Source organism: Micropterus salmoides, unplaced genomic scaffold (genome assembly GCF_014851395.1).
Source record: "Micropterus salmoides isolate LMB-PRFRI ecotype aquatic unplaced genomic scaffold, ASM1485139v1 Ms_hic_scaffold_8, whole genome shotgun sequence".
Classification (NCBI taxonomy): domain Eukaryota; kingdom Metazoa; phylum Chordata; class Actinopteri; order Centrarchiformes; family Centrarchidae; genus Micropterus; species Micropterus salmoides.
Window position 1 is genome coordinate 19,014,696 of NW_024044570.1, and position 23,985 is coordinate 19,038,680.

The 23,985-nt window shown below is 40.4% G+C and overlaps 1 protein-coding gene across 1 annotated transcript; it reads right to left on the reverse strand.

Annotated features, from left to right (window-relative positions):
- Positions 1–780: 780 nt before the first annotated feature.
- Positions 781–16,663, reverse strand: gnrhr4 (gonadotropin releasing hormone receptor 4). Its single transcript, XM_038706340.1, is given in 7 exon segments — positions 781–890; positions 893–964; positions 967–1,217; positions 1,219–1,228; positions 1,310–1,398; positions 1,400–1,512; positions 16,054–16,663. Coding segments are annotated over 7 exon segments (1,161 nt in total). The 5' UTR covers positions 16,570–16,663.
- Positions 16,664–23,985: the final 7,322 nt, after the last annotated feature.

Sequence of the window (23,985 nt, forward strand, 5' to 3'; positions counted from 1 at the left end):
AAAATCACAGTATTTTATATTGCGCACTCAGGACTACAAATGGCAGTTTAAAACAGTTTCCTGTCACAAAGCAATGATCAGCAGAGGACCTTGTGGGAGAAAGCCAATCAATATGTAATAACAATATAAAAAATAACAACAAAAAGTTAAACTACACAGCAGTTACCCAAATGACAAATCTCTACAAAAACCTCAATGTTATCAATGCAGTAACTATTTTTATTCACACCTTTTATCTAACTAGACATCTTTAGTCAAATGCAAACATTTTCTATCATTTTCTTTCTTTTGACACAGGAATAATACAAGACACCAAAATATTTAACCAGTAAAACCCATTAGCTTAATGTGTGTGGTGTGTGTGTGTGGTGCGTGTGTTTAAACCCATGTTATCAAGAGTTGTGCTAGAACGTATGGTAGCAATACAGATTTAGTCAGTTTAGGGCAACTTTAAACAAATTTTCATCAACTTGACCTGAATTGTGAAATAAAAATCCTATTAGCAGTGTGTGAGACATTCTGAGTGCTGTCAATTGCTTGTTTTGTAAATGCTAGCGAAAGAGCAATGACAATGATCACTCTGCAAACTCGGGATAAACAAACCAGGGCTGAGATATTAAACACCATCTATTACATCAGTGGAACAGATTCGTCTGACAGAAGAGCACTGAATTTTTGTGGAGCTTCAGCATTTCAAAGCAAAATCATTTAAATCTCTAGAGAAAGACGAAACTCAGCTCTTTAAGAGCAGAGATTCTTTTAATGAAATTCTTCAATCCATTACATTTTGCTTTCTGGGATGATTGGCCTTAATCCACTTTTCTTTCTGTTGTTGTCGTTTGCCTCCTCTATGTCTGTATTGTGACCACCCGAGGCAGTCTGCCTGTGGACATCTGTACAAGGCAAGTATTGTTTTCTAATTCAGTCTGTGGGTTTGAACTTCGATGGCATCTCTTAAGACCTGGTGAAGATGAATGGTAAACAGACCATATGTAATGGGGTCTAGGCAGGCATTGAAGAGGCCAAAGATAAACAGCATATGAGTCAGTGAATGAGAGACTGTCTCCTCCATTTTTTCAGGGAACAACCAATACCACAGGCCTAGCAGGTAGTACGGGGTCCAGCAGATGATGAATGACATCACAATGACAATGCTCATCTTAAGAGTCCTCATCCGAGCTTTAGGGATGTTGTTGTGGGAGCGGCGGAGATGAACATTTAGACAGCACTAGAAGAGAGGAAGTCTTGGTCATGGACAACACCTTTGGTCTCAGAAAACGCATAATTTTTTAGAGAATGTGAGACTTACGGTTACCCCGGGCCATGCGGCTGGATATCTCAACAAGGATTCGTGTGTAACAGAAGATCATGATGACCAAAGGCAGGAGGAAGAGGCACAAAGGTGAACATGTTGTAGAGGGTCTCCTGCCAGTGCTGGAAAAAACTGCCGTGGGTGGTGCACTGGGTGAAGTTCTGTGGGACTGTGATGGTCACATTGTGAAATATGAACATCTGCATGAAAAGACAAGAGGAGTGATAACTCTTAATCAGCTAGACAGACAGAATCTGTGAAGGAATAATTTAGGGGTACTAAGACACAGGTTTCCCCAGGTCATGATAGGGTCAACTGCTTAGCTAAAGTAAGCCAAAGGTGACAGCCAGGGAATCTCCAAAACTCTAGGTCAGATGCTGTCTCTCTCTCTGCCTGTCAAATGACGCAGCTGAGTTGATAATGATGCACTGTTTGTTAGGTAACCCAAGGTCTAGATTATATTTGTTTCACTGCAGACAGACTGACTGTCTCTATGTAGAATGTGTTGCATGTGGCTTGAAGGACACACATTGTGTCTTGATTTGAACCAAAACCAATAGACTCTTCACACATGTTAGGGATGAACAATAACCTTATTTGGACTCTTAGTGAATCTCGGTGGATCTAAGAAGGATAAATATCCCAATACAGGAAATATCCTTCAGATTTGGTGTTGGCATTTGATGTGTTCACATATTGCATGGTGTACTGTATCTCCTCGGCTGGGCTCAAAAAACCATGCAATGTAAGTCTCATCAGTCTCCCAAACTTCATCACACCTGAACCTAGCTCACAATATTTCTTCAACAGAAACATCTAACTAATTATGCTTTCTCCCTCCCTCGCTCGGAAATCGACTGAGGTCCACTATCATCAAGGATGTGCCAATTCCTTAAATGATCTCAGAGATGAGGAGAGAGGAGGCTTCCAGAGAAACTTACAGGCTGAGTTGGAAACAGCAATAAATTGATTGTATTACTGTAGATATGGCAAATTACCTCTGGACACAGGAAAGTAGCACCATTAGTGTATCTATAGTTTTTCATATTATCAGAAAATAAATATTACATGTGTAGATCCTGAAAACACTTTACGTTTGTCTACTTTTTTTTCATCTTTTCTTATTTCTGCACGGTGATCACTCAGAGAAGAAGAAAGAGAGCTAGGAGAGGAGCCATACTAGCCCAGCTTGGACGTAATTCCGCTCCTAAAGAGCCAGTCTGGACAAAATGGGACTTGTGTTGACTACACAACGGAATTCAGAGACTGATGTGCCCACATCGTTGCAGAGACCTGCCCCATCAACATCCTGGATCAAGCACTTGGCAGGTGGTTTATGTTCCGAGCTGTGAGCACAAGACTCTGGCAAAATGACAAGAAGTGGACTCTGTGTTTTACATCAATGATGCTTGGTGCTCAAATGCAGTCAAGATGGATTTCAGACTGTTTATTGTGAAGATAAAGATGTTTACATTCCCCAGACGCAAATTCAAAAATGCACTGTGGAATGTTTTGGGTGTATACATGTCTGTATATATTGTTTATTTTATATTATATGTTACTATATTTTAATATAGGCCTATTTATGTTGTGTGTGTAGCATGAAGGAACTACAAATTTCATTTCATTATGCAGCCTTGTGCTATATAATGACTAATAAACTAATAACCTTGTACCTTGTTAACTGTTACTTTGATTTTGCCACATTAAAGGGCAGATCATAAACAATTAGTAATTGCCATCTCCTAATGACGCTGGATTGAGTACGGATGTCCTATTTGGTAAATAAAATTCCTCCACCCTCGCATCTCTTCCTTGTGTTTCTCTCTTATCTCCATGGGGAGATGAAGATGCCAGGGAGAGTTGTGAGTGAGGAAAGCGTGGACCATTGTTAGACAAAATGGACATAATGTATATTGGCAAACTTAAGTGTACTGTGGGGAGGCCTTGACTCAGGAGGTAGTGGATCGATCCCCAGCTCCTCCTTTGTTCTTGGGCAAGCCAATTAACTCCAATTGATAACCAGGTCAGAGACTTGCATGGCTGATCCACCACCATGATTTGAATTTGTGTACACATAGGTAAATGAGGGAGAATTGTAAAGTGCTAAATAAATGCAGTCCATTTGACATGCTGTGATTCTGTCTGTAGCTGAATGACAATTAAGTTCAATTAAGTTATTTATTTCCTACCTTAATTATCAGAGGAATAGAGTCTCACTAGCTCAAGGAGAGGTCGTTTGACAGTAGGTTTGGATTAAGACTGTGCAATGCGCACTACATTACTTGAAATATCGATTGTGTTTCATGTCAGTAACTGACAAAATGTCTAAATATGTAATATAATAATTCAGATAATGTGTTGATTTATATCTATATTCTCATTGTGTTTGAATCCAACTGACACTGGCTAAAACGTGCAGAGCCTTCAAATACAGGTACTTTAAAGACAAATTGAGCTGTTATCACACTCTGACAGCTGAATATGCCCTTGTCATTTTAAAATGTCTGATAGACTGATGTAGGTGCTCATGTGAAGAAAAGGACCTACACAGTTTTTTCATTGGACACGGAAAGCCTTTTGGCTGTATAAGAAAAAAATATATTTATCTTGCAGGAAAGACAATCCCATGAGACATCTGGGCTCCTGAAACACTGCACTCACTGCGGGTATGTACACTTCCAATCCTCTGTTAAAGTAAAGGCCAGTAATTGCAGTTCTTGCGGACAAATGAAGCAAGCCCCAAAGGAAAACCCCCTGTCCTGGTTTTCCTCTAAAGCGCTTAAGTTGATTTGATGCTTAATTGTGTTATCATAAAAAATGAGTTAAAAACACAACAGTGACTCAGGTTCAGTCAACAATTCTGCAGGTCTCCCATGACAATAACTTCATTATATTTGTTCCTTTATTTCTCTGCTCAGGAAAACACAAAATGGGAAACGAAACTGAACATGCAACAGGCGAAAAACTGCATTATATTAAATTACATTAAAGCAAAAATATACATCCTAAAGATGCAAACTGTTTTATGTAAGCATGTTCCACAACTTATAAGGAATGTGATATCATCTCAACTGAAAGCAGACAAGATGGAATCAAATTTTGAATTTTTCGCAGCCTTTGCATTGAAAAAATAGAAACAGCAGCAGTCTTGTTTGTTTGAGGCCCTCAGCTATCACAGTGAAGATAAATGGACTGAAATGGCTGAGCTGTACAACATCTAAGCCACTGGAAGTGAGTCAGTGCATTAGCCCAGGTAAGCATGGATAAGTCTGCTTTATGAGCAAGACACTCGTTTTCCCTCCAAGATCATCATCATCAGTATAGCCTATATGGATCTTTGAATGAACACAATATGCTTAATTTTTTCAAAGGAACAGAATACATGTGTGTTGAGATTCAAGTAGTAAGTCAGTCAGTGCGCTTCTCAATTCAAAGGAAAGTGTCAAAATAAAAACAAGTTGTGACATCACATGTTTGAGTTTCTTTCATTCAAACATGTGTTGTCACATAAATATTTATGTCTCATGATATGGTTTTGAAAGCTTTAAGCGACTAGCTGAGTGAAGCTTTTTTTAAATTGTACCTCTAAAGCTCCGCTGTCATTCACTGTCAATCACTACAAAATCATGGTGTTTGGCCAAGCCATGTTCCAACTCCACCAAATACAGTACGTTAGGCTGAATAGGGAGGAATGTGTATAAAATCATACTCAAAACATCAAACATCTCAATTTATGGAATGGTGTAGCCATATAAACATGGAGCCTTGGATTTAATGTGTTTAATTTCAGTGTAAACACCATATACTGTAGCTTCAACGAAATATTGGAACAAGCTGATACAGAATGTACTATCAGACAGTTTGGAATAATGTGATTTTTCTAACATTAAAGCTGTATAAAGGGGAAATGAAATAGGAAAAGTGGATGTTACTGTAAAAGGTGAAAGAATCTAACAGCAGGTTTGGGAAAATAAATACTTCCTTAAAACAATCAACATTGACCATTGGTTTCACAAGGAAAATTACCCCCAGTTCCCTGTGTGAAAGTCCTATGTTTACCCCATCCATCCACCCTGGCCTCTTCCCTATGTAGACTTTGTCGCTCTTTATACTACATTTGTTCCCTGCTGGTACGGCACCTTCATAGGCGCGTGTACTTTTCACGTTGAGGCAAAACGTGACACTGACACTCTGTCCTCTAGTGGAACATCAGGTGTATTACACACTTGTGTGTTACTGCGCTGGTTCTGTAAGCACATATTATACATCTCTCTAACAAAGGCAGCAATCTGTGTGTGTGTGTGTGTGTGTGTGTGTGTGTGTGTGTGTGTGTTTGTATTTCGATTATGTCCAGAACCGTTCATCCAATCAACCTCACATGTGGCGGGTGAGTTGCTGCAGACCCAAGGGAGTCCAGCATTTGGTGCAATTTGGACACGAGACACATTAATAAACATAATTAATAAACTTTGAATAAACTACAGTACAGCGCAAGCCGCTCCACTCTGCAACAGCAAGTCTAGGGCTTATATGCTCTGATGTGGTAGTGAATTGTTGCAATGGAGTTATCGCTATTACTCAGGTTTGATATGTGTTAGAGAGAATGTGTTGAAATGGAGTTGTAAGAGTTTTATAAAGTTGAATATCTAACAGTACCTCCGCCATTATCGTGTTGTTTCTGTGTTGTTAATGCTGTGTTATTAATGCTGCATGAGAAACCAATGTGAGATGAAATTTTGAACAAGCACTGCATGGCATCTAATGGCCCTTTTCTACAGCATGGTACCAGCTCAAATCGCCTTGACTATACTAGCCTTTTTTTAGTTTTTCCACTTTGGAAAAGTTGTACCTGGTACCTGATAATTTTTTTCGCATCATCTCCGTTAAGGTTCCAAGCCAACTGAGTTGAGTTGAGTTAATACCAAAAGCTTACTGCAGACTACTGATTGGTCAGAGACGGGGGCCAGTGTATTATATTTTACAATTTTTATTTCTAAATCCACCTCTGAGAAGTTTTGAGGTGATAATCAGCTGAGTAGAGTTAGAATATTGGCAGTTTTACAAAAATTGATGGTGGATCCATAATGTGCTCAAACGTTTTCGGAGTTGACAAAAGCCTAGCTCAGATTACACGATTTTAAGTCCAATTTGCTGGTTGTCAAGCTCGATGACCGTCGGGCTGTGATCAAGGGTAAATCAGTGATCGATTGGCAGTCGTTATGTGTGAACTATTCAAGGAAGCGTCAATGCCAAATATCTGGAAGAGTTGGCCGACTCAACATCCACTTCCAGCCAATGAGATAAGGCAGCTGGCAGAGCAAGCAGCTACTTTTTCTCTGCAAAACACTTTTTACTCACCTCCAGCTCTCTCTGTAGCTCAGACAATCCCTGCTACCTGCGTGTGCTAATCCATTCTTTCACCCAGATTCTCTGTCTTTATAATTGCTCTTTATAATAACTAACAACAGCTGTGTAGGTTCGCGTCATATCCCGTTTGACATTTCACATGTTTTTTCTTGACAAAACGTGGTTTGGAGACCAGTGTCGGGTGACACAGCCGCTGTCAGCTCGTGTAGTGTGAACAGCATGGCCATCGGCCGACTCTGAACGTCGTGTAGCCTAAAGAGTCAGGTGTAAAGACTACTCTTCCAGAGGTCCGTCTACTGTCAGTATCCACAGCAGATGTGAGAAGAGTCCTGCTGAGGGTGAATATGAGTAAATCAGCTGGCCATGTACTAAAAACCTGTGCTAGTCTGCTAGTTGATGTTATTACTGACATTTTGAACATATCACTGTCTCAGGAGAGGTTTCCCACCTGCTTCAAGACAGCCACCATCGTTCCTGTACCTAAAAAGTCTGCAGTGTCTAGTCTGGATGACTACTGCCCTGTGGCACTCATCCCCATTCTGATGAGGTGCTTTGAGAAACTGGATCTTCAGCACATAAAGAACAACCCAGCCAGCCTGGACCCTCAACAGTTTGCTTTCAGAACCAACAGATCCACAGAAGATGTCATCTCCACTGCCCTCCACTCACACACCTTGAGAAAAACAACACCTACATCAGAATGCTGTTTCAAGCCTTAAGGGTTGGAACCTCTCATTATTCAGGAGTTAAATCTTGAAACCTCCAGAGAGGGCATGCTAAAGGTTCCTCCTGAAAGCTTTACAGGGGTTCTTGCTTCAACACTTTATAATTTCTTTTTTAATCTATTCATAAGGCCTCATCCTCTGTAGATCTGTTTCAAATGTTAATATATATAAATATTAATAAGTAATATGCTTATGTATTTCTCTTCTTATACAGAGGTACCACTGAGAACCTGGGTCATTTTTATTTGTTTTTTAAGTATAAATATTAAGCTTTTCATTAAGAAATTATGCAACCTGTTCTTCTTGTTTATAACAGCCATGTGTAACGTCAACTTCTGATGTAACTACACTTGCCGTAGCCTAGTTTATTCACTCCAAACCAGCTGATGGAAAAGCTATTTCGCATTTTCTTTTTTATTGCTTTTTTACGACATTTCAAAAGTCTGCTTAAAATTTCCTTGACAATTAGATGGAAACATAGCTTCTGTTTAACCTGTATAATAAAGACCAGTGGTCTTGCACAGTAGCGACACTGACACAGCTATGTAAGTGTGATGTGAGTCCGATATTCAGTCCAGTGCTCCAGCATCCTCTGTATTACATAAGGTGGACTAAATGTAAGCTGTACAGCCTGGAGCCGAATAATATGAAATAAAACTATAAACTATATTTAATTCAGGGCAACTTTCATCTAAGTAACTGATATTTGCGCCACAGTAAGTTAAGTTTGGCGAAATGGCTCTGTTCTCAGGGAGCACACCTCTCTTTTTGGACCTTTCCTCTTTACAAAACGGTTTAAGTTCAGCAATATTCTTGGGATGTCTGATGTGAACCGCTCTCTTGAGGTCATGCCACAGCATCTCAATTGACCTTTTGCTAAGCCACGCCCTGAATACACAGCTGTCCAATCACAGCGCAGTATAGGACTAGCTCTAACTGAGGTCCGACACTTTCATGGCTGCGTTCCATTAACTCTAATTCAAAAGGCGTCGTTTTCTACATTTTTTTTCTGTATTTTTCTAAAATATGGTCAAAAGCTGTTCCTGGGGCACTTGTTATAGTTACAATCGCTACCTAGAGAGGTTGATAGAAGAAGTATGATTTATTCTCTTTGCAAAATCTAAAATAAACCCAGAAAAAATGTTGGCTGTGGATCGTTCCTAATGTTAGTTAGCTAACGCTAGCTAACTTCCTACTGAATGTAACGTAATAAAAACACTACTGTCTGCTTTTTAATGATTGTAATAGTGGATAGAGGCCTACCCAGCTGTACAGGAACAGTGTTGATCCTTAATATCGTTGTCTTTTGTCTCAATCGTCGGGGGATGTGGTGGTTCACTTGTACTGTGTGATTTAGCTTCTATCTTTCATTTTTTTCACATCAGTTTGACAGCCTGAATACAACCTTCAAATGCACAGTGCAACTGCACTGAGATCGCTTAAATAGACAGTGGCAGCGCCGACAGTTCGTCAGACTTAACAACAGTAACTAAGGGGGGCAGGGCTTAGCAAAGGGTCATTTGGGTTGAGTTCAAGCTGGGCCACTGCAGAAGGCATATTTTCTGCTGATGCCATTCTGTTGTTGATTTACTTCTGTGCTTTGGGTTGTTGTCCTGTTACATCACCAATCTTCTGTTGAGCTTCAATTGGTGGACATATGGCCTTACATTCTCCTTCAAAATTTCTTGACAAACTATGGAATTAATTTTTCCATTTTCCATTTTTTGTCATTGATAGCAACCCTTCCAGGCTGTGGAACATCCAGATGCTCTTTTGCAAACTTCAGACGTGCAGCAATGTTTTTTTGGACAACAGTGGCTTCCTCCATGTCCTCCCATGAACTCCATCTTGTTTAGTGCTTTACATATAAAGGAGTTAGCATGTTAGCATGTTCCAGAGATTTCTGTAAGTCTTCAGCTGACACTCTAGGGTTTCTTTTTGGGGTGGTGATGGTGCAGTGGATAAGACACATGCCTTTGGTGTAAGAGACCCGTGTTCAACTACCCGCTGTGACCCATTCACCAATGTGTCCCTGACACTTAACACCTAGTTGCTCCAGAGTTGTGCAACCTCTGACATATATAGCAATTGTAAGTCACTTTGGATAAAAGCGTCAACTAAATTAATAAATGTAGACAAAATGGAACCCCACTGAGCATCCTGCGCTATGTCATTTTTGCAGGACAACCAGTCCTAGGGAGAGTAGCAACAGTGATGAACTTTCTCCATTTATAGATAATTTGTCTTACCTTGGACTGATGAACATCAAGGTCTTAAGTGATACTTTTGTATCTCTATCCAGCTTTATGCAACTCAACAGTTAATCTGAGGTCTTATGAGAGCTCTTTTGTTCAAGGCACGGTTCATGGGAGAGTCCTGTATTTCATTGTCCTCTCACGGTTTCCTCCCGGCGTCACATTTCTCCCGAATTATGACAAATTTTCACGACTTTCTGTAATTCATTACGGTTCCTGGTGCTGTACAATGTATCTGCCCCACAACTCACTTCCTCTCTCTCTACTGTGTCCGCACGGACAAGTAGCATGCACGTAACTCAATAGAAAGCTCGCGGTCCGGTGGATTTCAGGTGGAAGAAAGAGAATTTGTGAGCATATGCTAGCAAGATAGAGAAGAAAGAGAGCCACATGTTTATGGCTTTTTCGTTCACCGCAGCTCCATCTACAGCAGAACTGTGACAACAGCTACTCTCGAGTGATGTCAAAGTTGCATCACTTCTGCCTGAGTGTCCAGATTGAAGTGAAGTCGTATTTCAAAAGATCCAATCTGTATCGGATTTGGACCGAACATGAAAGTGAAAGTGACCCAAATCCGAACTGGAAAAGATCAGATTCCACGTGACTTGGCCTGTTCACAATGTCATAACAATATGTGATTTGAGTCACATATGAGCAGAAAAATCTGATTTGGGTCAATTTGGCAGCAGTCTGAACATAGCCCTTAGATGAAGATCAGATCACATTTTATGATCAGTTTCTGCAGAAATCCAGGTAAATCCAAAGGGTTGAAATACTTTTTCCTGCGACTGCAGAATAGTGTATGTATTAAACTATTATTTGTTTTGCAAGAACTAAACCCTTTTTTTTATATATATTTGATGTTTAACCTTTGAGTAAACATCAAATATATATACATTAAGATGCCCCCAGACTTTAAATCAGAGGTCTCAGCAACATCCTCTACAAAGTCTCAACTCTTGATGAAAAACAGTACAACCCAGCCAACACTTAACAGAACTCATAAATTCAAAATAATTTTGCAAAAAAATGAGATAATTCTTGCACTAATAACCTGAATGGTTTATGGCATTAATTGTATTTGATGTATTGTAGATGTAGTAGATCAATGGAAGAATTTTGATGGCATTGCCTGTTGACCTGCTGACAGAATACAGCATTGCATTTTTCATCTCTTCATAATCTTCATCATGCATGCATAATGTCAGGGACAATTCTGTAATAATACTGCCTTTAAATGTCTTGACCGTTGGTGAAGTAAGGACGAGTTGAGAAGGTCAACCACTCTCTCTCTCTAGCTCTCTTTCCTCTTTGTGTCCTTTCTTTGGGTGATGCTGTTAGAGATTCCAACAGATTTGTTGATTGGCTTGACATGATCTACCCATTGAGAATGGAGTCCCATGTTCTGGGTCAGAGACATTAATTGGCTTTATGTCTCCCTGCAACTTTCAACCAAAACAAAAAGGATTTGTAAGTATAACGCATAGACCAGGACAGTAGTGCCAGTATGCCAATCCTCTATTTCATAATCATTGATTTCACAGCTCATGATCTACAGTACATCCACTACCAACACAGACAGTATAGGAGTCAGCTTTCTTTCTACAGTACACCTTTTGTTTTTAAACTTAAATTGCTGCAGCTATGATGGCTATTATTGCTGTAGCTCAGCTGATAATAAATCTTAAATCATACATGTCGTTGTCCACATCATCAGGATCATTACGAATAAAGTCTTATTTGCGCAATTGGGTTTCATATTTTCAGATTGTTGCCTGATGACCGTCTTAGTACACAAACACTGCAGCAATACATCTATATGCAAGATCCTTTTGAGGGTTTGTTCCCTTTTGATCTTTCAAAGGTTCAAAAACAACAAACAACAAATAGGTTTTTGCAATTACAGCCTTTCGAAGAGCCGTTGCAGAAAGGGGTTTCTCAGAGGTCACAGGTTCTTGGTCTAAGTCTAAATCAGGACCCATGCAGGGTAGCTGTAGTGTCATGAAATCTGCAGCATTACTTGTTACTGTACAGTGTCCTTGGAAATAAGCAAGATACAAGCCAAACACTATGAATCAGCAAACAGTGGCATAGGTCGAAATTTACAGTAGATGTTCTTCAACACCACAAAGCTGTGGAATAATTACAGGATGTGATGCCTGCAATGTATTATTAGTCTTATTTGGTAATTCAAGGTAATGAATTTCAAGTAAATTATGGTACTTGTCAGTATGTTCTGACTTATTGTTGCAAGAAATTGAGAGATGTCTCAGACCACTCGTAAAGAAATGGCTCCTGAGTACTTATAAATGCCTGAGCCTTACATTTGCATTTCAATAAAATGGTGCAGGGTGCACTGAATAAGAATTAGAATAAAATTAAAGTAAAAAATAAGTAAAGAAATTAACGTCTCTGTCATCTTGTTTCTTCTTTTTTCTAATTGGTGAATGTGATGTCAGTTGATTTGACTTGAATAGACTGATTGATAATTGTGATCCCACAAATTAATGACCCATTACCACTATTTCTTACTTGATTTGTCCTGTAGTGTGCACATGGTTCTCAGTTAGACTGAGTTATTTACCTTTCATGTCAATGATTTGTGAGCAGGGCAGAAATTTCATGAAGGCCATTGCTGCCGTGCCCCCTCAGTTTGGCCCTATGGCCCTCAAAAATATATGCCCTGGGACCAACAGTGGCCTTGATGCCCTGCCCGCACTGCCCCATCTGATATTACCGTTTTTGCCTCTGCTTCTTTCATGTCCATACGGTTTTCAGACACTAGTGCCTTTTGTTGAGATTCTGAATTCTTATTGGGCAACATCAAGTGAAACACTGCACATACAGCCAGTAGTGGATTCAATTTAGAGCCTGGTATGAACCACTAGAAAACCTGGCTATATGTGACGATAGTTGGACACAAATCTAGCACTGACCAACCAGGAGACTTAATCTAACGCATCGTGATGTGCTAATGCCTCGGGAAGGTCGACTGAGAATGTAGTCGTACTGGCCATCAGGAGCACTGGGTCACTCTGCCTTCTGGTGCCGCAGAGAGTGGCAACCCAACACAGCAGCTTCCTCTCCCATGTCCAAGTTACATATAATATTTTTTATATTTCATAGTTAACTTTTTAACTTTTCAAACTATTTAACACTGTATTTGTAAAGGTAATTTTATATGTAAGTAGGATTGTTGTAAATAGGACTAACACCAGAAATGGGCACCAAACAACAAAACACTGTGGGTACAGTCACATGAGGAACTCCTACAATATCAGGATCGACGTGCATGTCCAAAGGAGATCCCAGTGGAGTTAAGAATAAGAAGCCGAGGAGGTAATGCAGGCGTGATGGTGAGGAACTCTGGAACTCACCCCTAAGTGCTTTGAGAAACTGGTTCTACAGCACATAAATAACATCTCAGCCAGCCTGGACCCTCACCAGTTTGCTTGACAATTAAATTTATTACCTGTTACTACAAATACACAAATAACCACTGGCAATGACTCCTTAAAATTATAATTGGATTTTTTCACATTAACATAGATAATAATCAATTATTATTCAATTATCAGTCAGGCTGTAGGCCGCTTCTTTGTCCTCACAATGTATGGTTCCATACATTGTATGCTTTTATATATGTTTTTAGCACAAATGAACTTTTTGGAATAAATAATCATGTTGAAATTGAATTAGTTGACAAAATTCATAACCAATTTGTAATTACTCTCCAAAGCAACAAACAGAAACAAGTCCTCAAACCTAAGCAACAAAATAAGTCATTTTTTCAATGCCTCCCAAAACTGCATATATGACCGTTTCCATACCAGTCCAGCAACAGGCGACTGGACCTTAACTACGGTACATAAGTTGCGTGAAGTTAAACATATGGTTAACGTTGTAAAAGAGTTTGGTTAGGTTTAGGCAACAAAACTACTTGGTTAAGTTAAGCAAAACATCTGGTTTGGGTTAAAATAGGTGCATTAAGTTAGTCACATGACCTATAACTTCCGTGACGTTTACTCTGACTTTCTACAGCCAGAGAACTAGAGGTCGCTGCCACAATAAACCAAACCCAGCTGGCCAATCACAGTGCAGCATAGGACTCACTCTAACTGAGGTCCGACACGTTCATGGCTGCGCTCCATTGACTCTAATGCAAAATGAGTTATTTTCTAGCTTTTTTATTTTTCCAAGAGATGTTCAAACGCTGTTCCTGGGGCACTTGTAATAATTACAGTTGCTACCCGGAGAGGTTCAAAGGAGAAGTACAATTTATTCTTCACTTTCCAAAACCTAACATAATTCCAGAAAAATGTCGGCTGTGGATTGTTCATAATGTAATGTTAACTAGCTAACGCTAGCTAACTTTCTACTGAATGTAACGTAATAAAGTCCTACTGTTCTTCTTATTAATGATTGTAATAATGAATAGAGGCCTACCCAGCTGTACAGGAACAGTGTTGATCCTTAATATCGTTGTCTTTTGTCTCAATCGTCGGGGGATGCGGTGGTTCACTTGTACTGTGTGATTGGTAGGCTTTAGCTTCTATCTTTCATTTTTTTCACGTCAGTTTGACAGCCTGAATACAACCTTCAAATGCACAGTGCAACTGCAAAACTGTCTGCTTCTTTCTGAGATCGCTATTTCCAACAAATTTAACAATATTTCTCCGGGTAGTGCAGTAATAGACAGTGGCACTTAGCAACAGTAACTAAGGGGAAGGGGCTTAGCGAAGGGTCAATTGTACAATCTAAACTCATACTCATTCTGAGCCTAAATGAGATTTTTTGTTGTTAGATCTTGACTTCCTAGTGTGGTCCAGTCCAAATGGATTAGGTTGAGGAAACAAACTGGTTATCTTACACCTGATTAGGTACTTGATAAGCATTCGGGTCAGCAATCTCTGGACATTATGCTACACCTGTCCAGAAATCCAATTTGATACATGCAAGCAGCTGCCTCATTTGTGTTCAGAAGTTAAAACCAATTCAAGGACTGTTATGAATTTCACAGGTTGTTTTGCAACCAGCAACCATGACCTTGTGCTTGTAGGCCTATATCCAGGAGTAAATCATATCCATACTAATGTTAAGTATTGGGAAACTTCCCACAACTTGGAAATAAAAACTATCAAACTATATTTTAAAGGTACAATGTGTAAGAATCGACACTATCTTCACCTGTCAAATTCATACTCCAACAAATTAGGTGGCAGGATATCAGGTCATAAGCTGTTAGCTAGTTAACTCAGTTTGCCGTGCAGCTAACTTAGTGATCCTATAAGCTGGCTGAGTCCGAAACGAGCACCAGAAGTGGAGCCTGAAGAGCAGGCAATGGAGCTGGGCTCAGCAGCCACTGATCACGGCCAGACCAGAACCGACGAATGCCAGTTTGATGACAGGGAATACAGTACCGAGGTGATTTACAGCAGCCTCGACCAGGACTCTGACTTCAGGTACAACTAGACACAGCGTTCAGAGAGGAGTCAAGAGGGAGAGGAGCAAGAGGGAGGTCGGGCATCAGAGACAGAGACAGAGACAGTGTGAAGAAGAGACAGAATATTTTCATTTTTTTTTTGGAACAGTGGAGAGACTAACAAATATGGTTTAGGTGAGTTTTAATTTGTTTCTGTCAAGTCTGAATGAAATGTGTTTACAATGAGATAATGAGGAATTAATGAGGAAAAATGTAATTCAGAAGATGTACAGTTGAACTTTTCTATTTGATAAGGAAAATAGTAGTGAGAATACTTGCTGTCAGACATTTTGTGAGTTTATTTGTTTATTTCTTGGGCTAAAAGAGAGCTTGTGTAACATAGCGAACTCTCTGTCTGCACACATCTCCTAGCTAAAAATATGGGGGGATGCCTGATACTACTATCAGACTATCGCCTCTTGAGGTGGTATTATGAAACAGTACAGACAGGGGTTCGCTTTTTAGCATGCTAACATCAACACAGTACATAGCCTTCTCTGACATGACTTCAGAACTGTTACTTCTTTATATTTGATTGATCATGTTGATCACATTGTACCTTTCACAATGAAACTTAATAGACAAGCGGAGGCAAAGTACACCTTTTTAGGTGTTTTAATTTTGTCTTCTGCAACCAGCACTGCAGATTCAGTGAGCAAACTGCATTTTACTGTTACACTGTTGAATGTCATGTTTCCCTTTGCAGATCATTGAATTAACCTTGATCTTCCTTTTCAGCAAAACTCAATAAGCTGGATTCACAAGAGGAATGCACACTTGCAGTAATGATTTGCTTTCCGAACAAGGTTTCATTCTCCAGCACATAAAAGGCCAGATGTGAGAGGTGTGTCATAGCCAGAAGCCACATGTGAATGTTTAGGGAGGGCTGTATTTGATCATACATCTTACCTGAGGGAGCGAGAGGATCACACTCATGGTCCAGGCCACAGTCAACATGATTTTACTTTTCCTTTTGGCCTCACTGATGCCCAGAGGATTGAGGATGGCAGACTGTCTATCCAAGCTGATGACTACAGTTACAAAAGCGCAGGAGTACATCGCCACCAGTTTCATAAACATCAGCAGCCTGCAGGCGACGTCTCCCGCCTGCCACTGCACCGTGATGTTCCACACTGCGTCCACAGGCATCACGATGAAAGTCACCAGCAGGTCCGCCACCGTCAGGTTCATGATGAGGATCCTGACGTGTGACTTGCGCTTGCCGCCGTTTCCCGCAGCCCACAGCACAACCAAGTTGCACACAGCTGACACTGCACACAGTGTGAAGGTGATGATGACTCTGGCTTTGGCCGCGGTGGAGAAAGTGGGTAGCTGGAGTGCGTCTCCATCAGCGCTCTTGTTGCACACCGAGGTGGGTCCCTTACAGCTGCCATTCACCGTTTGATCCGTCAGCTGGTGGAACATGTTGAACACCGGAGTCTGACTGAGGGGTGACACAGATAAAACCAAGGCAATAATCCCGGCTACTCACAGACTATCTTTCTTCTCCATCTGCATCTGAAACTCGAACTGTGAAAATGAAAAGACAGAAAGAAAGTATTTGTCCGATTTCTTTTCATGCTTGACTGGATCTGTGTGTTTTATATATGCCACAAAGCGTACATGCTGTGCGTTAGTGGTACCTTTAACATGGCTATACATCGTTCAAACTGTTCTGTGGGAATACCTGGCACATGCAGATTTTATTAACGCGCAAAAAATGATCACCCCGTTATTTATCTGATACTCAGAAGCATACAACGTGATTACACAGTGACCATCATGGCACTAACCCTAAATTAATTATTTTTTAAACAGGAAAGAAAAAGACGTAAGGTATCGGAAAAATACCAAATAGCACCGATCAGGAATAAAATGCCAGTAAAAAATAACACCGAAGAACAGTTATTTGCTGAACTTCTGACCCTCCTCCACCTTAATTTTCCACAGGCATTGCTTCTTTTAACTAAAGGCACTTGCCTGGTTTTTGTCCCGGAGGAAGAGGGAAAAGAGAAGGAAAGAAATCTGAATTGAACTAATTTTAGAGCGGATAAAAACAGCTTACCTGCAATTAGGAGCGGAGCTGCCAGTGAGCGCTAATGACGGCTCGCGCTGAACGAATCTCAACTGCTGTCACTGCAGCTGTTGCTTCAGTCAGAATTCATTCCTAGACTCTGACGCGCAAAATGACAAGGGACAGTATCAGCCTGGTTGGTTTGATCGGTCTATAAACCACTGGAGCGCCTCCTCTTCCATTAGCGCGCGCGCTGGGGGGAGGGGGGATGGGTGTTGCACGCTGCTCTACCACTCCAAACTGCTCAACATAACTGGCCATAGCACATTTGTTCACTTTTTCCAAAACCAACTTTTGAAAACAAACGTCCACATGTTTTTACCTACAAGCCGTTTTTTATCATGTTAATCATCTTTCTTATTTTGTGAACACCAAATCTCGGGCCTATTTTGGTGTCAGCTATGGCGCACTGAGGTTTAGTATCTTGGTAACTTGCGCCACAGTCAGAGGAGAGTGTGTGGCGATGCTATGCGCACTGCAATTTTGTTGCCAACGATGAGTGAGTCTTACGCAGCTCTATAATACTTTATCACTGTATTTGGTGATGGTGAAACGCGCCTATATACACTTATCTGAAACTTAATCCTTCTTATTCATGTTTTGTTCGTCTTTCCACTTGTATCCTTTTTTTTCAACCAGCTGACATGTGATCACACTGAAAAAATGTTTTATTTCAGTTATGAGTGATGAGCAATATCAGGTTGCCTTCATTGAAAGTCTCTTATTTACTCCCTTTGCAGTCATTTGAAGGCAGTAGGTTGGTCCGCCTTTAACTGAAGTGATGTTGTGCACTGCCAAGCCACAATTACGCATGGAAGATACGCTGGTTAAATTTTGTGTAACCAGACAGTTGTAAAATAACCACAGAAACGTCCGTGCTTATCTGAACATCAAACTTGTTTTAAGCCTACATATTCTAAAATCAACTTGTATGTTGTAGACAGGCACATTGAAAACAGTTCACACATGTTCCACGACAATTGTGCATCCATTTAAACCTCTTTCTCTCCGCTAATAACTCCCTGAGGACCGTTTGTTTCTGCCAGTTCTCACCCGGTTCACGCTTAGAAACCGGGGTAACGGCTGCGCGCTCCACATTTTTTTAATTATAACACAGGTAGATATTTGACTGTGAAGAGCAACATGGTGTGGTCGAGATTGTTCGGTTCCATTTTTATAGCTGTTATTTTTTTAAAATCCCAATATCTTTGCAGAATATTAACAGGAACACGTTTGTGGCAATATGAAGATTGTGGGCAATTTAACTTAAAAGTGTCATCATTTGGCTGTATGCCATATTTGAGCTGCTCATATGTAAATCTCTTCATGTCCCACCCAGCAATGTGTTTTCTCTGAGGAAAACTCTTCAAGGATTCTTAAATTGTCAGTGCATCATGACTGGGAGAGTATTTGTTATTTGTCTGAAGCAGCCTCAAGTACCATAACATTTTTGTGTTTTGTTTTTCTCTTTGATGGTAAAAATGACTTTTATTCTGTAGCTTATGGGAATTTTAAGACTCTTGCTTTGGCATTGGATTTTCTTGTCAGTTGTGCAGCCCTATCCTGCACAGCTGTCCTATTTATACAGGACATCAAATTAGAGTAAACTTAACAGCTTCACATTAAAATACTTGTCTAACACACACAAGGACAGTAAGGAATCCAAATCCAGACACACCACAGGCATTAAGTACAGATACATGTATACAGTAACAAATCAAAAGCCTGAGAAAATAGAAACAGTTTCAGTTTGCTTTTGAAAGTTGACCCAGTGGTGACAGATCTCAAGTCAGGCAGCTTGTTCCAGAGGACAGGATAGGAAAGGAAAAGAAAATGTGAATTATCTCAGGTGTCTGTTACTCTCATTCAGCTGAACACCTTGAACTCTATTATAACTTTGGAAAGAACCAATTATTGAATAATGATCTACACCAATATCATGAGGGTGACATGATGACATGGCTGAAATCATCATGATATTAATACGGATATTTACCACTATCAATATACTGTATATCACAGTATGGCAAATTCATGCCAGATCACTGAACTGATCAAAGCAGCCATCTGTGTTCCACTTCGTGAATAATGAACAGTTCCCCCAGGGCCATGTGTCATGCCTCATTGCATGTCAGTTAATTTGTGGCAATTTGATTGCAAATTTCCTTTGGATTATGTTGCCACTAAATGACCATCTTAACTCACATGAGAAGGCCTGAGAAAGTTGCCCCGTCTTGTAGGGGAGTCCTGTGTCAAAAGTGCATATTTGAGGTGTGCACTGCAGTCACAAAAATGATGACTTTAGACTCGACTCAACAAAATCAAAGACTTGCAACTCGACTTTGACTTTAACACCAATGACTCGTGACTTCAACTCTGCAGCGCATCAACTTAGCGCTGTGCAATTAATTAAATTTTAATCTCAATTACGACATTGGCTACCACCCAGGGTGCGAACTATGGGGGAGCTGAGCTCTTCTTAGTAAGACATGAACTTTCTAAAATATTGACAGTATGCTTTTTTGTTATTAAGGTAATTTCTATATTTCTTTAAAATCAGAAGCGTCTGGCTTCCTCTGGCCAGAGGGAACAATCATTGACCGTCTGCAGCACGCCCGGCCACTCCACGATCTCCTGGCCCTGGCCCTGCGCGCCAGAACACCACTCCCTCTCCAGTACCTACAATGGGTTGTGTAGTACGACCGGCGCGTTGTGAACTGTTCGTGATCGTTCCCTCTGGCTGGATGAATTTTACGCATGATCCATGCACTACAGCTGGGGGCTCTCTGCAGCTTGTTTTGTTTTATAAATCCAGCGCACCCTTTTCCTTTAGAGCTGAGGCTGTCATCCCTCCCTAAAAGCCTAAATTCCCTCTCAGCAGCTGTGATGTTTAATTCAACTCGAGCCACCATGACTGGGGGTTATAACTGCTGTAACTTCCTATTAAACATTAATAGCTTAAGCCTATGGTATTTGACACTGTAGGCTAAAGGATAAGTGGGTATAGTTAATGGATGAATGGATATTATTTATTCTGAACCAGGTGTGTTCAGTGTTGCTTTACCTGATCGGTGCTTGTAAAATATCCACTGTGTCTATCTTCTAACCTCAAACCAATATATAGAGAGAAGTCATGTTTAAGATTTACTGCTAAACAAAACGCTTGTTTTGGGTCCAAAAATTGGATAAACACCGACGAGGAAAATGCAAAAGAAGTGACCACAATACACCAGAGGAGAGAAAAAGAGGAAAAAGAAGGAGAAAGAAAGAGAAAGAAGCTAAAGAGATACAGTTTGAAGAAGGAGCGAACAAAGGAGAGAACAAAAACAAACAAAGAAGAGGATAGAGGGACTCAAGCAAGTTAGAGCAAACTACTGGACACTGAAATCAGTAAGTTTTTGCATTTATTACCATAAAACAAGTCCCAACTGAAACACTCAAGCTAATAGCTAACAAGCTAACACTGGACTGTGGTTACCTAGCAACGGCATCAAACAGCAGTAGTGCTGTTTTAAACTCAGAACACAGAAGCTTGAAGATCATCAACTGTTTCACGATGTCTACACACTCTGAAATCATTGACTACCCCCCAGCTATCAAAAGCAAAACTGCAAGAGGAAAATATAAACAAACAATACTCAGAGAAAGACCAGAAATCCTGTTCCTTGACCACTACAAAGATGGAAGATCCTGCAATTTAATCTTCTGGACTGATGAACCATATGCCTGGCTGAATGTGTTCAGCTATGAGGTGCCCCTAGGGACATTATTCAGAATTACCATACATATACATGTACTTTTCCTCTCACATACACATATGAAACCAAACTCATTCACATACTATACTGAAAAGCTCACGCACATACAAGTAAAATGCTTTTACACACACAACTGAAACGCTCTCACACACACAACTGAAAATATTACGTTCACACACACAACTGAAAAGCACACACACACAACTGAAATGCTCACACACGCAACTGAAACGTTCTCACACACACAACTGAAACGCTCTCACACACACAACTGAAACACTCACACAAATACAAGCGGCACTGGATCTCCTCATTATCCACTGTGGTTTTAAACATCTGTGTTTTATGTCCATTAAAAAAATGCTTTATGGTTCCATTGCAATAAATTCAAAATATATTTATACTTTAGACTTATTTTGTCTTTACTACTGACTGAAAATGTTCATTTTACATTCTGATTGTCAATTGAAAGAACCAGCTCATCATGCAACACAGATAAAACATTGAATATTAAAGCTTAACTCTTTTGCTAAGGGAGAGCAGTCTAGTATAAGTTGAAAAGTGTAAAATACTGTTTCGTCTTCTGACCTTAGTCAGAAAAGGTCAGAAGACGAAATAGTTATGCAGTTTTTTAACATTGTACCTTATACTTGAAGATAACATAGGAACCTTACACTCAGCAACTAGAGCCAGAGAAGGTTTTGAAGAGTGCCTTGTTTGCTGCTCTCATGTACAGTAAGTCTAGTTTAAAGACAAGAGAATGAGCACAAATCCAAACAAAACTGGGTAAAGTGCTTAAACAAAGAATGACCTGCTGACTGAGAAATTATGAACCCCTCTAGATGTATCATTAATTGCAATGTTACAAAAACTCTGAGGTATTCTCAGGCAAGTAGCCCACACAGAGCAAAAATAAACAACCAGCTGATCGAATGCACTTGCAGCAAATATGTGCTTTCTATCAGTTAATGTTTTTCACCCTTTTGCCTCACTATACACTATACAGTAAGCCAATAAACATGTAATATCCACAAGACCTACTCAAACGTCACAATAAATGACACCATCTATAGAGCTTCAAAACTATTCAGTGTACAGATAATTCTTTTTTTATGTAACTTCTTAGTGAATGTCACATTTGTCTCTTAAAGAATTTCTCCTTCTCTAGCTCTGCCAGGAGTCTGTCTGGTCAGAGTGCGCCTCCCTATAGCGCCTCCCAACGCTGGTGTGCTGGCATTTGATAACTAGCAGTGGGCTAAAGCCTACCCATCTGATTAGTTTGAAATTGAGCATATACTTTGGAAGAAATCAAACTATGCGCCAATGCTTGTCAGAAGCAATAAACATAATGCCATTGTACGATCAACAGTTGTTCGCTTGTATTGTGTGCTTTTATTTAAACAACTTCCTGTTCAACTGAAATGCTTTCCTGTTCAACTGAAATGCCTTCCTGTTTAACTGAAATGCATTCCTGTTCAAATGAAATCCTCTCATTCAACGTACTGAAATGCTTTTATACAACATACATTTTACTTGAGTGTGTGTGAGCGTTTCAGTTGTGTGTGTGAGAGCGTTTCAGTTGCGTGTGTGTGAGCGTTTCAGTTGCGTGTGTGAGAGCGTTTCAGTTGTGTGTGTGTGAGCGTTTCAGTTGCGTGTGTGAGAGCGTTTCAGTTGCGTGTGTGTGAGCGTTTCAGTTGTGTGTGTGAGAGCGTTTCAGTTTTGTGAGAGCGTTTCAGTTGTGTGTGTGAGCGTTTCAGTTGCGTGTGTGTGAGCGTTTCAGTTGTGTGTGTGAGAGCGTTTCAGTTGTGTGTGTGAGAGCGTTTCAGTTTTGTGTGTGAGAGCGTTTCAGTTGTGTGTGTGAGAGCGTTTCAGTTGCGTGTGTGTGAGCATTTCAGTTGTTTGTGTGAGAACGTTTCAGTTGTGTGTGTGAGAGCGTTTCAGTTGTGTGTGTGAGAGCGTTTCAGTTGCGTGTGTGTGAGCGTTTCAGTTGCGTGTGTGAGAGCGTTTCAGTTGTGTGTGTGTGAGCGTTTCAGTTGCGTGTGTGAGAGCGTTTCAGTTGTGTGTGTGAGAGCGTTTCAGTTGTGTGTGTGAGAACGTTTCAGTTGCGTGTGTGTGAGCGTTTCAGTTGTGTGTGTGAGAGCGTTTCAGTTTTGTGAGAGCGTTTCAGTTGTGTGTGTGTGAGCGTTTCAGTTGCGTGTGTGTGAGCGTTTCAGTTGTGTGTGTGAGAACGTTTCAGTTGTGTGTGTGAGAGCGTTTCAGTTGTGTGTGTGAGAACGTTTCAGTTGTGTGTGTGTGAGCGTTTCAGTTGTGTGTGTGTGAGCGTTTCAGTTTTGTGTGTGAGAGCGTTTCAGTTTTGTGTGTGTGAGCGTTTCAGTTGCGTGTGTGTGAGCGTTTCAGTTGTTTGTGTGAGAACGTTTCAGTTGTGTGTGTGAGAGCGTTTCAGTTGTGTGTGTGAGAACGTTTCAGTTGTGTGTGTGTGAGCGTTTCAGTTGTGTGTGTGAGAGCGTTTCAGTTTTGTGTGTGAGAGCGTTTCAGTTGTGTGTGTGTGAGCGTTTCAGTTGTGTGTGTGTGAGCGTTTCAGTTGTGTGTGTGAGAACGTTTCAGTTGTGTGTGTGAGAGCGTTTCAGTTGTGTGTGTGAGAACGTTTCAGTTGTGTGTGTGTGAGCGTTTCAGTTGTGTGTGAGAACGTTTCAGTTTTGTGTGTGAGAGTGTTTCAGTTTTGTGTGTGAGAGCGTTTCAGTTGTGTGTGTGTGAGCGTTTCAGTTGTGTGTGTGAGAGCGTTTCAGTTTTGTGTGTGAGAGCGTTTCAGTTGTGCGTGTGTGAGAGCGTTTCAGTTGTGTGTGTGTGAGTGTTTCAGTTGTGTGTGTGAGAACGTTTCAGTTGTGTGTGTGAGAGCGTTTCAGTTGTGTGTGAAGGTAATATTTTCAGTTGTGTGTGTAAAAGCATTTTACTTGTATGTGTGTGAGCTTTTCAGTATAGTATGTGAATGAGTTTGGTTTCATATGTGTA